Below are 17,526 nucleotides of genomic sequence, written 5' to 3'. Positions count from 1 at the left end.
ATTTTTGTAATTTAATCCTTTATTAGTGAAGGTTTTTTGCACTGTTTTCTCTTTGTTCCTTTAGTATCTATGCTAGTTTCCACCTGCTGATTGTATAGCTACAGCAATCTTACTTAGACATCACCTGACAGGGTAGTGGCACTGTGTATGCTTTTTTTCTTTTGTTTTTTTTATTTAAATTTTTTATTTTTTAGTATATGTTCTGCCGAAGTGGATTTAATACTGTCGAAGTGGATTTAATACTGCTTTACATGGACATTCCATAAACCCAAAAAAGACATTGCTTCCTCAATCAACTTTATACTTTTATGCCGCGTACACATGAGCGGACTTTCCGGCATACTAGGTCCAGCAGACCAGAGTCCGCCGCACAATCCGATCGTTTATAGGCTCCGGCGGACTTTTTTTTCCCAAAAGTCCACCGTACCTAGATTTGAAGCATGTTTCAAATCTTAGTCCGCCGGACTCAGTTCCTGACGGAAAGCCTGTTCGTCTCGTTCGTCTGTATGCTGGTCCGACGGACCAGATACGACGCAAGGGCAGGGTATTGCATCCCGCGCTCGCTGCAATAGGTAAAACACATTTTCCTATTGCGGCGAGCGTGGGACATACCAGGCCCTTAAGTCTGGTATGGATTTTAAAGGGAACCCCCTACACCGAAAAAACGGCGTGGGGTCCCCCCTAAAATGCATACCAGACCCCGATCTGAGCACGCAGCCCAGCCGGTCAGGAAAGGGGGTAGGGACGAGCGAGCGGCCCCCGTCCTGAACCATACCAGGCCGCATGCCCTCAACATGGGGGGTGGATGCTTTGGGGGAGGGGGCGTCCTGCAGGGCCCCCCACCACAAAGCACCTTGTCCCCATGTTGATGAGGACAAGGGCCTCTTCCCGACAACCCTGGCTGTTGGTTGTCGGGGTCTGCGGGCGGGGGGCTTATCGGAATCTGGGAGCCCCCTTTAATAAGAGGGCCCCCATATCCTGGCCCCCACCCTATGTAAATGAGTATGGGGTACATGGTAACCCTACCCATTTACCTAGGGAAAAAGTGTCAATAATAAAACACACTACACAGGTTTTTAAAGTAATTTATTAGACAGCTCCGGGGGGTCTTCTTCCGGCTTCAGGGGTCCCACCGGTTCCTCTTCTCCCGGCGTCCGGTTGGTTCTTCTCCGCTCTCTCTGGCCTCTTCTCCCGGTGTTCCAGTTCTTCTGCCGGCTCTTCCGCTATCTTCATGCCACTCTTTTGCCAATGGAGGCCCGGACTTCTGGCTTTTTGGCTTCTGTTCTTTTTCTCTTCTTCTCTTCTTCCGATGTTGACACGACGGTCTCTCAGGCTGGAATGCTCTCTGAGCGCTCCGATGTGACTTATATAGGCGGAGACCCCGCCCCCTTATGCCGTCACAGTCCCTGGGCATGCTGGGACTCTGACGTTTTAGGGGGGCATGGTCAACATCACCCGGTGACAAGGTGCTTTGTGGTGGGGGGGCCCCGCAGGGTGACCCCTCCCCCAAAGCACCCACCCCCCATGTTGAGGGCATGCGGCCTGGTACGGTCCAGGAGGGGGGGGCGCTCGCTCGTCCCCACCCCCTTTCCTGACCGGCCGGGCTGCATGCTCGGATCGGGGTCTGGTATGGATTCTAGGGGGGACCCCATGCCATTTTTTCGGCGTAGGGGGTTCCCTTTAAAATCCATACCAGACTTAAGGGCCTGGTATGCCCCGCGACAGGGCTCGCAAGGTGTCAATCTCGCCGATAAAAGCGGCGAGATGCACTTCCTTTTCCCGTACCCGAGTCAAGTTCAAAATGAATGGACTTGTCCATGTGTAGGCAAGTCTGTTCATTCTGAAAGTCTGCCGTAACTCCGGCGAAAGTCCGTCGGAAAGACAGGCAGACCTAGCCTGCCGGAAAGTCTGGTCATGTGTAGGCAAGTCCATCCGTTCAGGTAGTCCACCGGAAAGACCGTCGGACCAAGTCTGCTAGAAAGTCCGCTCGTGTGTACGAGGCATTACAGGTGGACTTTTTGGTTTATATGTTGTTAAAAAATATGTCACGTACTGAGCTTCTCTCTTGTGAAAAGGTTCTATGTAACATGGCATCTCAGTTTGTGTTAACATTGTTATTATTATAACTCCTACGTAGAAGCCTATTGTTCCACTTCAGAATTGTTCTGTTTTGTCCTTCACTCTACTCCTTGTTTTCAGGATTCTGCCTTGTCCTTCACCTCTAACATTCACTAAATGCATTTGATGCTTTAAAAAATGAAACTTTCTATAAATATAAGGTTTAATGCAGTTGTGCATCTTAAAAGCTAATAAATTACATTTCTGAGAACGTTCAACATAGACATAACATTTCATTTTTTCAGTAGGTAGGTTTATTGAATTTAAATGTAAATGTTCAAAATCAGTACTTGCACATTTAGTAACATAAAAAAAGAAAAATGAAATTGTTCTCATACGTTTTAAATAAAGTATGGTATTCCACAGAATTAAGGCAGCAGAGTAGTAATTTCCAGTAAATATTGTAGCTAAATAATTATGTATAACTTTAGGTAATCAATAGTACCACAACTGTAGTAGATGCAAGGTAAAAATATGTCTGGCCAGTTCTCTGAGTTGAAGGGGAGATTAGGGAGAAGGTGGGGATGGGTTGGGGCAACAGAAGTTTCCAGCTATATTGCAAAGGATAAGAAAACGAGATACAGTAAGTACATATTGTATATAAGTCAAAGTAGAGGGTCCTGTTAAAATGAGGAGAGCTGCACAGGCATAGGCTAATATAGTTCTCCATTGTGCATCCACCCAAGCCCCCCTAGACCTTATTGGATATTGTATTTTATTGTATATAGTATGTTTGTAAAAAGATAGAGCTTCATTAATAGCAGCTTGCCATAGTGGGTGGCATAGGGAGTTTCAGATAGTGACTAACATTAATATTATCAGGGATAGCAAGGAACATTATACAAAAAATTAATAGCACTTGGAGGGCAAGTGTAGTTGCTGGTGCACCAACTGACAAAAGTTGTTAAAGACCTAATATAAAAATATGTGCAGCGCTATATAATATTAGCAAACAGAACTGAAGTGATGCAACAACAATAATGAAACAATATACAGTATAATACTATAATGGTGATAACCTAGTAAATATTAAAGTTAAAAAATGTGAAGTGAATAGAGTCCAAGGTGTAAAAATTGAGTTGGTGAGTCCCAAACTTCAATTCAGAGATCACCCAAAAGTATGTCTGTGTTAAGCAGAAAATAAATCTTTATCAAATGTATTAGTTACTATGGTCTCACCATTATATCATTATACTGCATATTGTTTCATTATTGTTGTTGCATCACTTCAGCTATGTTTGCTAATATTATATAGCTCTGCGTGTATTTTTATATTGATACCTAGGAACATGATTGAAGGGTTCACTCCCAGTGTTAGGCAATTGTGTTGCTAGCATCTATCACATTTCCCCAGAAGGTCTGGAATTAAGGACAGGTCCATAGTACTTGAATGAAAACAAATGCAGCCTGACATCTATGACACATTGCCCCAACATGGGGATAAATAGTAGTGAGTCTTTGTGGGAGAAGTAAGCCTTGTGTAAAAACTTAAGTTTTATAAATCTGTCCATATTTGAAATCATAAGGGAAATGCATTGTTGCAGACCATCAGACAAGTCATTCCTTTCCATTTATGGAAGAAGCTGGACAGTTCTGGGGTGTTGCTACTTAATAATTTCAGATAGAAAAATGAAATTGCTTTGTTGATCCTATCAGCGATTAGAAAGTTTGAATATTGTGAGATGCTAATGGTATTGGGATAAGAAATTGGGCTTGAATTGCATGCCTGCAGAAATCAATGATATACCATTTCTAATGATTTTTCCATATGTCTCCTGTAACAAGCAAACAAGTGCATGACAATAACCAACAGTGCTAAAAGCAGAAGTGAAATTATGAGTTTTATAGATGATTAGCAGAACAGGCAACAAAAGGAAGTGACACACATAATGTGGGATCCAAATAAATAGGTGGTTATCAAGAAAATAAAAAGTAAATAAAAAAATGATAAAGAGTTATATCCAAAAAAGGTGAATGAACATGCCAGCAATGCTGCACTTAAAATTGCCTTTATTAATGATTCAGCAGACAAACATGTAACTGCATCCTTAATGAATTGTCTTTGAAGACCTTTATGTACAGCTTTGCCAGCATGTGCTGTCACCATTTTTGGATGTAATGTTCACAGCATTAATGAGACAGATAGGCCACAGCAGGAGCTGCAGCAGATGTATTTGGACTACGCTTGACTGCCAAAGCAACTGTAACCCTACCTAGTAGATTTATTAGTAAACAAAAGTAAATGTGAGTTGTACTTTTAGGTATAATGGTGAAAGATAAGCTCTAAATTATACTTCAGCTACGTTTTGAATTGGTTGTTGACATATTTATGTGATGATCCTTACTTGCCTCAAGTAATCAGAAAAAAAGATACCTACACATCCACCAAAATAAGCATGTCTTTTGGAGATGCTGCTCCTTGAATATACCTAAAATATGGATAAGAAAAAAAGTTACAGCAGTAAGTTTATTTCACTAAATAGGAACTAACTGTTTAAAATATAAAATGAAAAAATACATTTTTTTTCACTTACTCTTATTGCATAGGATACTCAAAGGAACCAGCTCAATAATATGTTATGTCTAAGAAGAATATGGAACACAAGCCTTGAATCCCTGCTGAATGCAAAGCTAAAAAATTGAACCATGTGTCTATAATATAGCTATGTTTTCCTCTAAGGCTATTCTACTGATTTAACCTTAACCAGCCCAGATAAATAATGTAGGGAAATGTAATTTAGCAGAAACTGGAAAATGTCCATTGAAATTAAAGTGATTGTAAAGGCTTGTTTTTTTTTTCCAATAAAAATAACAAACGTGTTATACTTACCTGCTCTGTTGCAGTAGATTTGCACAGAGCAGCCTGGATCCTCCTCTTCTTGGGTCCCTCTTCTGTAATCCTGGCCCACTCCCTCCTGTCCAGTGCCCCCACAGCAAGCAGCTTGCTATGGGGGCACCCAAGCTGAGTCACAGCTCTCTGTGTCCATTCAGACACAGAGCCCTGACCCGACACCTCCTCTCTCTCCTGATTGGCTAGCTGACTTTGATTGACAGCAGCGGGAGACAATGACGCCACTGCTGTGTCTCAGCCAATAAGGAAGGAGAATCTCAGATGGCTGAGACACTTGTGGACATTGCTGGACAGAGAGGGACCTCAGGTAAGTATTAGGGGGTGCTGGGGAGGCTGCTGCACACAGAAGGCTTTTTATCTTAATGCATAGAATGCATTAAGATAAAAAACCTTTTGCCTTTACAACCCTGTTAAATGCTTGTGTTTGCAGATTCACTGAATTTTACAAATATCTACACATTAAGATGCATTCATAGTGAAAATGTAAGTTACACTTTACATTTGGAAGCATTGTCTTTAGCTTGATATAAACAGAAAGGTCAGCAGTCCTTCAAAAGAGGGTATGCATTGCGTGATAATAAACTAAATTTTACCATTTACCAAATGTATTTTCTATATTTTTCACATATCTACTTCTGGTAGCTGTGTTCTAATCACCGGTATTGTGAGTATTAGTATTAAATGTAATATGAGACATTTTCAAAAGAACATAATGAACTGCATTTTAGTACTGAAGGTCTTTTGTGCAAAAAACATCCACGACCTCCTGCTGTATTAAAGCTAAAGTGCCCTAGGTATTTCAGAAACACAATAGTGTAGAACATTGTGTAGTTACATTCCCACTCAATGTCTCTACATCTATTCTGAATATCATAACGCAGACTGATTCAAAATAATTCTGAGGATACAACTCAGTATGATGAAGAGGTTGTCATATAAATCCTGATACAAACATATCAAATACTACTGTAAAAGTAAAGGGTGCATGACCCAGCTTTTAAAATATAGAGAAGAAAGATACAAAATATTTTTGTGTTTTTTCTCATTACTGGAAAACTGATAAAAGCTAACATGGTGTATCTCTATCTAAAAAAGTCAGATTTGTTTTTCTTATTTCCAAATCAGGTAAAAATAAAAGAAAATGATTACCGACATTAAGAAAATAGTGACCAGGTTGTGATCTCTATCTATGTTTGTGTTCAGTATTAAAGGAAGTTTAACATAAATAAAAATACATTCAGGTTGATTTACTAAAAGTATAGAGACAGCTCTCTTTAAAAATGAAACAAAATGATATAGAATAAAACTATGTGGCTTTTATACGTTTTTTATTCTATATCATTAAAGAACATTTTTTATATATTTTTTTGAGTGGGTGGTCTGTTTAAAGTCCCAACTGAGGGGGTTACTATTTTTGTTTCTACTAATGGGGATGGGACCACCATGCTCTATGTGATATGATGGGAGCCTCTTTTTTCTCTATTTTTTCTCTTTAAAAATGAATGTTCAATGACTCTACTGAATAAAGAGAAGCTTTGCAAATAAAAGAAAGCTGTGAAACAAACATCCAATCATGTGCAAGCAGAATTTCTCTTTTTAATCCCCCCTACATGATTGGTTATTCAAAGGCAACAGAGCTGCGCCTTATTTACTAAGTTAAAGCAGGGGGGGCGTGGCCTTCCACGGACCAGAATGGCTGCTTGATTACAGAGCTCCTAGACTGCAGGGGATACAGTGGTGATTCCCAGCTCTCCAGAGTGGCTTTTTGACATCCCACAGTGGAGGTTTAGCTCAAGGGCACCTGACCATCATGAACAGAAAAAGAAAGGACGATTGGTAACCCCAAAAGCTTAGTGCCTTTTTCACAGCTCAGCCTCATGGCAGCAAGCAAGATGGCGCTGGCTGGTCCTTTTCCTCAGCCTCACACTCTCGACAGCACACAGCGGGGACAAGCAGCTCCAGACAAGGCAGCAGCTTATAGAGGAGACAATTGGCTCGCTCTACTACCCCCAAGTCTGGCAGCCCAGAAAAGGCTAGATTCAGAATGGATGGATCGAGCAGCTGGACTGAGGTGAACTTTAATAATGACCCAGGGAATGACGCAAGAAAACTCCTTGACTACATTGATTTGTTCCCCACTAATATTCAGCCTTTAAGCATATCCTTTAAGCCCATTATCTTAAAGGATATGCTTATGCCCCTTAGAAGCTCCCTCCAGGCAGACATGGCACCCTGTATGCACAAGGTTAGCACTGAGCTGCAGGCTGTTGATTCGAGAGTCAGCCACATTGAAACAAAAATGGGAGAATATGCTACTACCATTAATGACCTGATAGATGCATCTGAGAAACAGGATGATGAGATCGACTGGGTTAAAGCAAAGCTGGTGGACATTGAGGATAGGTCAAGGAGAAACAATTTGAAGACAAGGGTTGTCCCAGAGTCTGTGCAGCAGGCGGACCTCTGCAAACATGCGCAAGATATGTTCAAAGCTATTCTTCCAGACCTTATGGAATTTATTAAGTTAAAGCAAAGCTTCACTCTCTCAATCAACATTGACTATTTTTAATCCTTATTTTGCTAGTATAATAAATAAATAGGAAAGCATATAATATTTACATGTTTTAAACTTTTTTTTTACATGTCTTCAGTTACTTCTTGTTTTCCAGGCCTGTGAAAATGATGTCATACATCCCAGGAGTCTCCAGGAAAGGAGGAGTGGTTTTCTCAGCTAAGGACACTCTCCTGCATGCCTGAGCTAAGGGCAGATGAATCCCAGGATGTGAATGCTACAATAATCATATGCCTTTATACAAGATGGACCATGGCCAGAAATGCTAGGGGATGTCAAAGTGATTTCTCAGCATAAAAAAGCATGGAGACATGGATGGATGAGTATGCTTTGAATGCCAAACATTTATAAACCACTTAAGGAACGGAAGGATTTGCCCCTTAATGATCAGGCCATTTTTTCCGATACGGCACTGCTTTGCTTTAACTAACAATTGCACGGTCGTGTGACGTTGTACCCAAACAAAATTGATGTCCTTTTTTCCCCACAAATAGAGCTTTCTTTTGGTGGTATTTGATCACCTCTGCAGGTTTTATTTGTTGCACTATAAACAAAAAAGTGTGACAATTTTGAAAACAACACAATATTTTGTACTTTTTGCTATAATACATATCCAAAAAAAAAAAAACAATTTACTTCATCAGTTTAGGCCAATATGTATTCTTCTACATATTTTTGGTAAAAAAAAAATCACAATAAGCGTATATTGATTGGTTTGCGCAATAGCTTCTACAAAATAGGGGATAGATTTATGGCATTTTTACTAGTAATGATGGTGATCTGCGATTTTTAGCGGGACTGCGACATTGCGGCGGACAGATCGGACACTTTTGACACTTTTTTGGGACCAATGACATTTATACAGCTATCAGTGCTATAAAAATGCACTGATTACTGTGTAAATGTCACTGGCAGGAAAGGGGTTAACATTAGGGGGCGATCAAGGGGTTAAATGTGTTCCCTGGGAGGTGTTTCTAACTGTGGGGGGATGGGACTGACTAGGAACAGAAGATCTGTCTCCCCTCTCCTGTCAGAAAGGGGATCTGTCTGTTGACATTCGCAGATGCCCATTCTGGCTCTCTGTGGACACATCTGTCCAATAGAAGATAACTATTCTCTATTCTTTCCAAATTTTTTTGTTTTACTGCTACAGGGGGCCGCTGTGCGCAGGAACATGTATCTATATATGTGATCCTGCACTTCTGGGTAGCGAACGCGAATGCACACTGCTGGTGGCTCGCTCCCGCTGTGATTATGCACAGCAGAAGCCGATCAGCGGGTACCAAGGACTCAATGTCCACCAGCACCCGCCGATTGTTCTGTACAGAGGTAAAATGGCAGTCTGCCTATGTAAACAAGGCAGATGTGTTCTTGCAAAGTAGGGATGAGAATCCATGCCTTTCCATTGTAAGCCTCCCACACCGTACACAAACACTAGCTAGGTACACAGTTAAACCTTTGATCCCCCCGATGTTAACCCCTTCCCTGCAGTCCTGTTATAAGTCACTGATAGCCGCTATTACTAGTAAACCAATTAATATACACTTATTAGGATTTTTACCAAAAATATGTAGCAGAATACATATTGGCCTAAATTGATAAAACAAATTGATTTTTTACATTTTTATTGGATATGTATGTACTTAAAAGTGAGTACACCCCTAAGTGAAAATGTTCAAATTGAGCCTAATTAGCCATTTTCCCTCCCCGGTGTAATGTGACTCGTTAGTGTTACAAGGTCTCAGGTGTGAATGGGGAGCAAGTGTGTTAAATCTGGTGTTATCGCTCTAACTCTCTCATACTGGTCACTGGAAGTTCAACATGGCACCTCATGGCAAAGAAAAGAATAGTTGTTCTACATACAGATGGCCTGGGCTATAAGAAGAGTGCCAAGACCTTGAAACTGAGCTGGCCAAGACCATACAGCGGTTTAACAGGTTCCACTCAGAACAGGCCTCGCCATGGTCAACCAAAGAAGTTGAGTGCACGTGCTCAGCATCATAACCAGAGGCTGTCTTTGGGAAATAGATGGTCAGTGCTCAGACCATAAGCCGTACAATGCATCCATCCATACAATGCATGGTCTGCATGGCTATTGTCCCAGAAGGAAACCTCTTCTAAAGATGATGCACAAGAACTCCCGCAAACAGTTTGCTGAAGACAAGCAGACTAAGGACATGGATTACTGGAACCATGTCCTGTGGTCTGATGAGACCAAGATAAACGTATTTGGTTCAGATGGTATCAAGCGTGTGTGGCGGCAACCAGGTGAGGAGTACAAAGACAAGTGTGTCTTGCCTACAGTCAAGCATGGTGGTGGGAATGTCATGGTCTGAAGGCTGCATGTGTGCTGCCAGAACTGTGGCGCTACAGTTCATTGAGGAAACTATGAATGTCAACATGTACTGTGACATACTGAAGCAGAGCATGATCCCCTCCCTTCGGAGACTGGGTGGCAGGGCAGTATTCCAACATGATAACGACCCCAAACACACCTCCAAGAGGACCATTGCCTTGCTAAAGAAGCTGACGGTAAAGGTGATAGAATGGCCAAGCATGTCTCCAGACCTAAACCCTATAGAGCATCTGTGGGGCATACTCAAACGGAAGGTGGAGGAGCGCAAGGTCTCTAACATCCACCAGCTCCGTGATGTCGTCACGGAGGAGTGGAAGAGGACTCCAGTGGCAACCTGTTAAGCTCTGGTGAACTCCATGCCCAAGAGGGTTAAGGCAGTGCTGGAAAATAATGGTGGCCACACAAAATATTGATACTTTGGTCCCAATTTGGACATTTTCACTTAGAGGTATACTCACTTTTATTGCCAGCAGTTTAGACATTAATGGCTGTGTGTTGAATTATTTTGAGGGGACAGCAAATTTACACTGTTATACAACCTGTACACTCACTACTTTACATTGTAGCAAAGTGTCAGTTCTTCAATGTTGTCACATGAAAAGATATATTAAAATATTTCCAAAAATGTGAGGGGTGTACTGACTTTTGTGAGATACCGTATATATATAGACATATATCTATATATATATTTACATCATTACAGTGCTCTAGATATGGAGAGTTCCTCAGACCCTTAAAACTGGTTCCCAGCAGGAACCCTTACTCTTTAACTTAGGGAGATCCGAGTCTTCTTGTATTTCATGAGTTTAAAAATAAAATAAAACATTGTATATTTTCTTATTTAATATATACTTTTGGTTTTATACTATTTGTAATTCCTGTTAGTATACATATTTATACCTGTTCATTTTGTTTTTACATTTTTTATACTTCATTTTTTGGGTGATTTATTAATGTATGTAAAAATAATAATAAAGCCCACAATACATTATTAAATTCTGTAATTCCTACTAGTATACATATATACCTATTCGTTATCATTTTAATTATTTTTGTATGTATTTTTTGGGTGATTTAATAAGATGTGTTTACCTAAAAATTTATAATAAAACCTAGAATACAATATTAATCTATTCATAGTTAAAACCTACAGTATGACTTTCCTTTTGATTAATCAGAGAAGATGGAAGGAGAATGCTTTTGTAGCTTGAAGAATTAGGCCCATTGTGTATCTTTGGATTATAAAATCCCTTTTGCATCTCTACTTTACGTAAATGCCACAGGCAAAGTCTGGTCATTAACCTGCAAAACGTTTTTTCATTTTCAGCACACAGACCAGATGTAATCTGTTTCTATAATACGACCATCTCAAGTTATTCTGCTGACATTCATTTGAAATATTTTTTGATTGTATTCACAAAGTCCTTACAACAACAAAAAACTATAATGCTCAAAATTCTTTGTAGTCATTTTTTTCAGATTTTTTTTTTTTTTTTTTTACAAAAGTGCACATATATTTCCCTGTAAGCTGGTTTCCAAATTGATGCATGGATTACTGCTCTTTATCACTCATTTCAGAAACCCAAATACATTTTATACACCATACATGTGAAGCACTGTCCCCCTGAGTGCAAAAAAATATTGTTAATACTATTAACCCTTTGAAACTCACAAACAATTAAACATAAATTAAACATAAATTATATAATCATTACAAATTACTGTATATTAAAAATAAATAAATCACATCACAGGTCGCAAACAGGAAGCACAGAGCTCCTAGGACACTTGCATACATCATCAAATGAAATCAGAAGGAAAAAAAAACACACATAGCGTAACACATTTCAAACCTCTGGTTTAATGTAAGCAAACATACTCACATAGAGTAGATTTTATTCATGCATATTGGAATACGCACCCAGCGTGCATGCGTATTGTGCGATGACAGCAGACTGTGTACTCATGGACAGAATATGATGGGACTTGATTTTTTTTTATTATTATTATTTATAATAATTATATCAGAGATTTTTAATTGTTTGTGATTTTCAAAGGGTTAATGGTATAATCAATATATATTGTTTTACACTTAAAGGGACGACGCTTCACATGTATGGTGTTTAATTTGTATAGATATCTGTTTGTGGTTATTTTTCTGTGAGCAGCTGTTCTGTTGGTAAATGTTTGATTCATTTTTTGACACAATAGTTTCATGAGCACAGAGTTCACTTGGTTTTGCTATATTATTTGTCTAAATATATTTTACTTTACATACTGTGTTCCTGCTAAGATATGCTGGTCCTCAATATTGGTGTACAGTATAATGTGCTTTTTAGGGAATGCTAGTAGTCACCATGAAATGTATCTTTTAAAGGAACCTAGTCATTGTAGCTTTTCACAGTTAATTATACATTAACTATGATTCATTTTATGTTTTTATGCATAAATCAATAATGCCTGCACGTATATAATTAAAAATGGTATTAAAAAAAAATATAATAACAATCGAATAATGAATTCTATTTACTGAAAAATCAGACCAAAGCTTATATTCGGTTATTGCTCATTATTATGCCCCTCTTAAGATAATGCTGTTTGATTGGATTACAATTTCTAATTAAATAATAGAACAAATATTATGGATATTGCTTGTACTCCTCTTAAGCTGCACAGATAGCACAACAATTCTGGTAGAGCACTCCATCTCCCACGTTTCATTAGACTGTAATTTGTAAGTAACATTGTTTAATGTCTTTTTATAATGAAAAATAATGAAGCAGAGAAAGCAAATGAGCCCTGCTTTGTCATTGCCAGAGTTGCAACACAAAGTGAATATCTTTTTTTATTTATAGGATTAATCAAGTAGATATCAGTGCATGCATCACATTAATTGAATAAATTACCAAATACATAAATATAAATAAACTTACCATGGTCGTCTTCTAACATCATAAAGGTCAATTTTATTTGGCGTTCTGCTCTTATCTACCCATGGAGAAGCTAGAAAAAATAGAAAAGTACTATTATTGTATTTTTGTGTATGATAATGACTATTGTATTAATGCTTGAATAAAACATAGCATTACTCTTGGTTGTTTACCATAAAAAAGATAGAAAACTTTAACATTGCATTTTTTTGGTGACAGGATGCTTACTTACATTTTTATACTTCTAGTAATGAAATGGAAAGAATAAAGTATTGTCAGCAAACATATATTTTCAATCATAATTGCAGAGTTTAACTTAGAATAATTTTAATGCTACTTTTAATTACTTTGCCATTTGAGCTCTGGCAACCAACCTTTCCTTTGGTACAGTATGTGTTGTATGGCTCTCAGGCCACAGTAGCAAGCAGTCAGTGTTTCCACTTTCTATGCTTATGCAGGCCTGATCAGTGCTTGACCTGCCACAGAACTGGAAGTGTTTTTGTCTCTGTGTCCTGTGAGGGGAAAGCCTGGGAAAACTTCCATTCAGGCTGTGTTGGATTCCGTGTTAATGAGGAGCTCCAAGAATAGAAAGTGGGGGAGCATTTCATTTACCTCACCCATCTATGGGAGCATGACAGACATTAAACAGTTGAAGTCCATGGCAACAACAGTTTGAAATGTAATGTAATTGGTTTAAGAAGTCATGTTTATAACTGATTTGGCACAAGCTACTGGTGCCTATTTAAATAAAAAATCTGCACAATAGCTGTCAGTCGGTAGTCAGCAACAAGAAGAAGATTACCACCCTCCCACCCTTGTCGCGGTCCTTATTGTGTGACATCCATCCCTTTCTGCGGAAAGGGGACAGTTCTGGTTAATGGTTATAACTCGAACTTTAATGGCTGAGTTACAGATATTTAGTTCAGATATATGTGTGTGTAAAGATATATACCATAATTCGTTTTCTTGTGAAATGTATGGTAAAGAAGACAACACTGTTATATGTGTGTTAAATTGGATTATAAGATCAAATAAAAAATGTTATTGCCAATAATAAAAGGCTGTGGCCAAGTTCAATCCATTAAAATATGCGTATAATGTTTTTATTATCATTAGCTGGTAATTATTGAAGTGTTTTATTACATGGTTAAATTGGTACTGTCTACGATCCCATGTAGTTTGCTGTAGCACAGGTGCACCAAACAAATGGCCACATTGTACTACAATATCTGCATTGCCGTGACTGCTGTACAGCAGTTTTTATACTTTCTTTTTCACACTCACTTTTGTTGTGCCGATGACCTGCAGCATATCTGCAGACTCATATAATGTACAGCATTTTACCATAGTCTCTGATCATCTCTTGTAGTATGTTCACAATCTGTTCAGTTCAGCCCTTTATTTGTGTCAGAAGTTACATTTCCTTCCTATATCTAGTAAAATGTTCACCACTGCACTCAAATGAGAAAACACTCAATTTGAAATCACTCAGTCTCTCTTCAGAGCAACTGTGAAAGTACAACATCAGCAATCCAGAATGCAGAGTTTTTAATAAATTCTTCACTGTGAGAAGAAACAGTAAGGCAAAACCATTGCGTCTAAAGAAGAAATGCAGCCTGAGTGAGCAAATATGGCTGCTCCTACCTACCGTACCTGTCCCCCATCAGTTGTCTCTGTATCCAAAATGCAAGATGAATCTAAAATGTCTGTGTACAACAAATACACAAATGCACATCTATAGGTCATAAGAGCTATTGAACTGAATTGAATTGAAGGTCTTTATTGTCAGTGTAAGGATAAACTTTACAATAAAAGTAGTAAAATCTACACTGGCCAATCCTTACTCACTTTGTTAAAATATGGCAGGGATACACTGTAATGCCCCGTACACACGGTCGGATTTTCCGATGGACATTGTCCGATCGGAGCGTGTTGTTGGAAATTCCGACCGTGTGTGGGCTCCATCGGACATTTTCCATCGGATTTTCCGACATACAAAGTTGGACAGCAGGAGATAAAATTTTCCGACAACAAAATCCGATCACGTCAATTCCGACCGTGTGTGGCCTGTTCCGACGCACAAAGTGCCACGCATGCTCAGAAGAAATTCCGACACGGGACAGCTCGTTCTGGTAAACTTAGCGTTCGCAATGGATACAGCACTTTCGTCAAGCTGCAATGTTCAAAATGGTTTAATACAGCGCACTCTCTTCTTCTTTATAATGTGACAAGAATGAAGTAGTTTTGCTGCTCATATTCACACACACTTCTCACAAACTTCTTTCGTTACTATTTATCGGGATTCCCTCAATATATTTTGATTTCTCACATCTGACAACATATTTTTTTTTTTTTTTTTTTTGACTTTAATGTAGAATCTTTTTTTGTGTTTCTCTTTTTTAATTTTTTTTTTTTTGGTGATTTTGATTTGTACTCCCGAAAATGTTTGTGTGTTTTTTGTGACAAGTTCCCACAACACCATTGATATGTTGTTCTATTTAATCTGTAGGAGATTGTTTGGTGTTGTTGTCCCTTGTTAATTTCACATTTTATGTTAGAAATGTACCTGAATCGTCACCAACAAACTGTCCTTTTTGGATGAAAACACACACAGGAGAGTAGAATTTACCTAAAAATATTTTATTAAGGGGTCACAACTATAAACAAAGAGGGAGGCAACGCTGGAGAAACTGCAGAAGTGGGCGAAGCCTTGGACCCCCAGGGCAGACATCAATTATTTAAAAGCAAAATTGGTGGCCTGAGGAGTCCATATCTAAGGGAGTGCAGTCTGGTCCAGAAGTCCCAGAGATCCGGAAAGCAGCAGATGACATCTGTGTCCCCAGGCTGTGGTCATACGAGAGACTGCATCTTCTGTCAGACCAGACTGAACCCAGGGTCATCACTCTTTGGTCTTCCTTCCACGCCTCCTTCCACGCTGTGGCTGTGGTGGTGGAGTTGTGGCAGCAGGAGGAGGAGGAGGAGGAGGAGGATCGTCGATCTCAATGACATCCGTCTTGTGTGTCAGTTCCCCACTCTCCCCCTTACGAAGGACTTTATAAATCAGGTCCTCAGAGATCTTGCATTGGCCCTCCTGCATGCCCAGCGATTTGGTGGCAGCCATGCAGGCAAAGGCCTCTTCAGGACTGGGGAAGGCTCTGAGGGACGCCAAAGCCTCCTGGATCAGCCTGTACGCTGAATCCTGCACAGGACTGGGAGTGGCCTTCCTGGCTCGTTTATGTGGCAGGCGGAGGGGAGGAACCTGAGACTCAGTCAGGCTGCGACTTGTCCCAGGCTTCTCTTGGCTGACACTTAGCCCCGCCTCCTCCTAGCTGCCACTAATCCCCGCCTCCTCCTGGCTGACACTAATAATCCCCGCCTCCTCCTGACTGCCACATTCCACAGCCTCCTCCTGGCTGAGGTCTTCCTGTGTATGAAAAAGGGACATAGTTTTAGTATTGCTTTCATCAATCACACACAATTTTCACCTCCTGACTGCTGCAAATTCAATGTTAACAAATATAACAGACTATCCTTCTGAGCCCAGCATTTTGCATTCTTGTCCCAATTTTGGGTACCCACTACTGTCTATTGATATGTAAAACACTTTTTTTAATCAGCAATTAATGATCAATAATAACATCTAGTAAACATCATTTATTTATTGCCCAGAAATCTGTCGAAGAATGCTATACCTGACTCCAGCTGGGCTCCTCCACTTCTTCCTGGCTGGAAGGCCCAGGTTGGACATCGGAAGCCTCAGCTGGGGTTGAAGGAAGAGTGGAAGGAAGAGTGGAGAGGGATTCCCTGACTTCAGTGTGGTCTGACAGAAATCGCAGTCTCTCATAGTACCACAGCCTGGGGACATAAATGTCATCTGCTGCAGCTCCGGACCTCTGGGAATCTGTGACCTTCTTGCGCTCCCTAAGATAAGTGCTCCTCAGGCCACCAATTTTAGCTTTTAAATAAGGGATGGTTGCTGTGGGGACCACCGGCTTCACCAACTCCAGCAGTTTCTCCAGCGCTGCCTGCCTCTTTTGTTTATGGTTATAGTGGGGGTGTCTCACTTGCCACAGACAGGGCAGCTCCCTGTACTTGTCAATAAACAGGGGCAGGAAATTGTGGTCGTTGAACCCATCCATTTTCTCTGCAAGACACAACACAAGACAAACGCTAATGTCAGGCCAAACTCCCCTAATCTTGTTACAATATAGGCTTCCATTTCGAAGCAGTATAGGCCCAAGTTTAGATCCTACCTTCGTTAGCACGATCGGCGTCTCCGATGCTCCTTCCTCCACTCACAGATCGTACGTAAGACGCGCGCATTACGATTTATACACACTGCGCATGAGTATAACTCCGCCCACCCCTGACGTTCTATCTATTCTATTCCCCGCCCCTTTTCGTTCGGCGCAGTGGAGGAAGAGCACATGGCGGATAGACAGCAGGATCATGCTAATTACAGCAACGAGGAGGAGGAGGAAAGGCCAGAGCCTGAAACGTCCCGATCCAGAAAGAGATTAAAGGACTCAAATATGTCCTTTGGGGAGATGTTGGAGATGGTGGACATCCTGAAGAAGGCCGACTATGATGGAAAGTATGGGCCTTACCCCAACCACAATGTCCGAAAGGCCAAGATCATGGCGAAAGTGGTCAGAAGTCTGCACCGGAAATTCAGGGTACGACGATCGAAAGATCAGCT

At 40.2% G+C, this 17,526-nt stretch overlaps 1 protein-coding gene across 5 annotated transcripts in view; it reads right to left on the bottom strand.

The window, feature by feature from the left end:
* Positions 1-17,526, bottom strand: part of CACNA2D1 (calcium voltage-gated channel auxiliary subunit alpha2delta 1) — a 936,653-nt gene that overhangs the window by 286,188 nt on the left and 632,939 nt on the right. For all 5 annotated transcript variants that reach the window (XM_073619561.1, XM_073619559.1, XM_073619560.1 and 2 more), the window contains 2 exons: positions 12,831-12,900; positions 4,497-4,547 (listed from right to left, as the gene is read on the bottom strand). In XM_073619561.1, the coding sequence (XP_073475662.1) occupies positions 4,497-4,547; positions 12,831-12,900 (121 nt within the window). The remainder of the gene's footprint in view (positions 1-4,496; positions 4,548-12,830; positions 12,901-17,526) is intronic.

The sequence above is a fragment of the Aquarana catesbeiana genome, linkage group LG03, assembly GCF_042186555.1.
Source record: "Aquarana catesbeiana isolate 2022-GZ linkage group LG03, ASM4218655v1, whole genome shotgun sequence".
NCBI classification, from domain to species: domain Eukaryota; kingdom Metazoa; phylum Chordata; class Amphibia; order Anura; family Ranidae; genus Aquarana; species Aquarana catesbeiana.
This window is presented reverse-complemented; position numbering and strand designations above follow the sequence as displayed.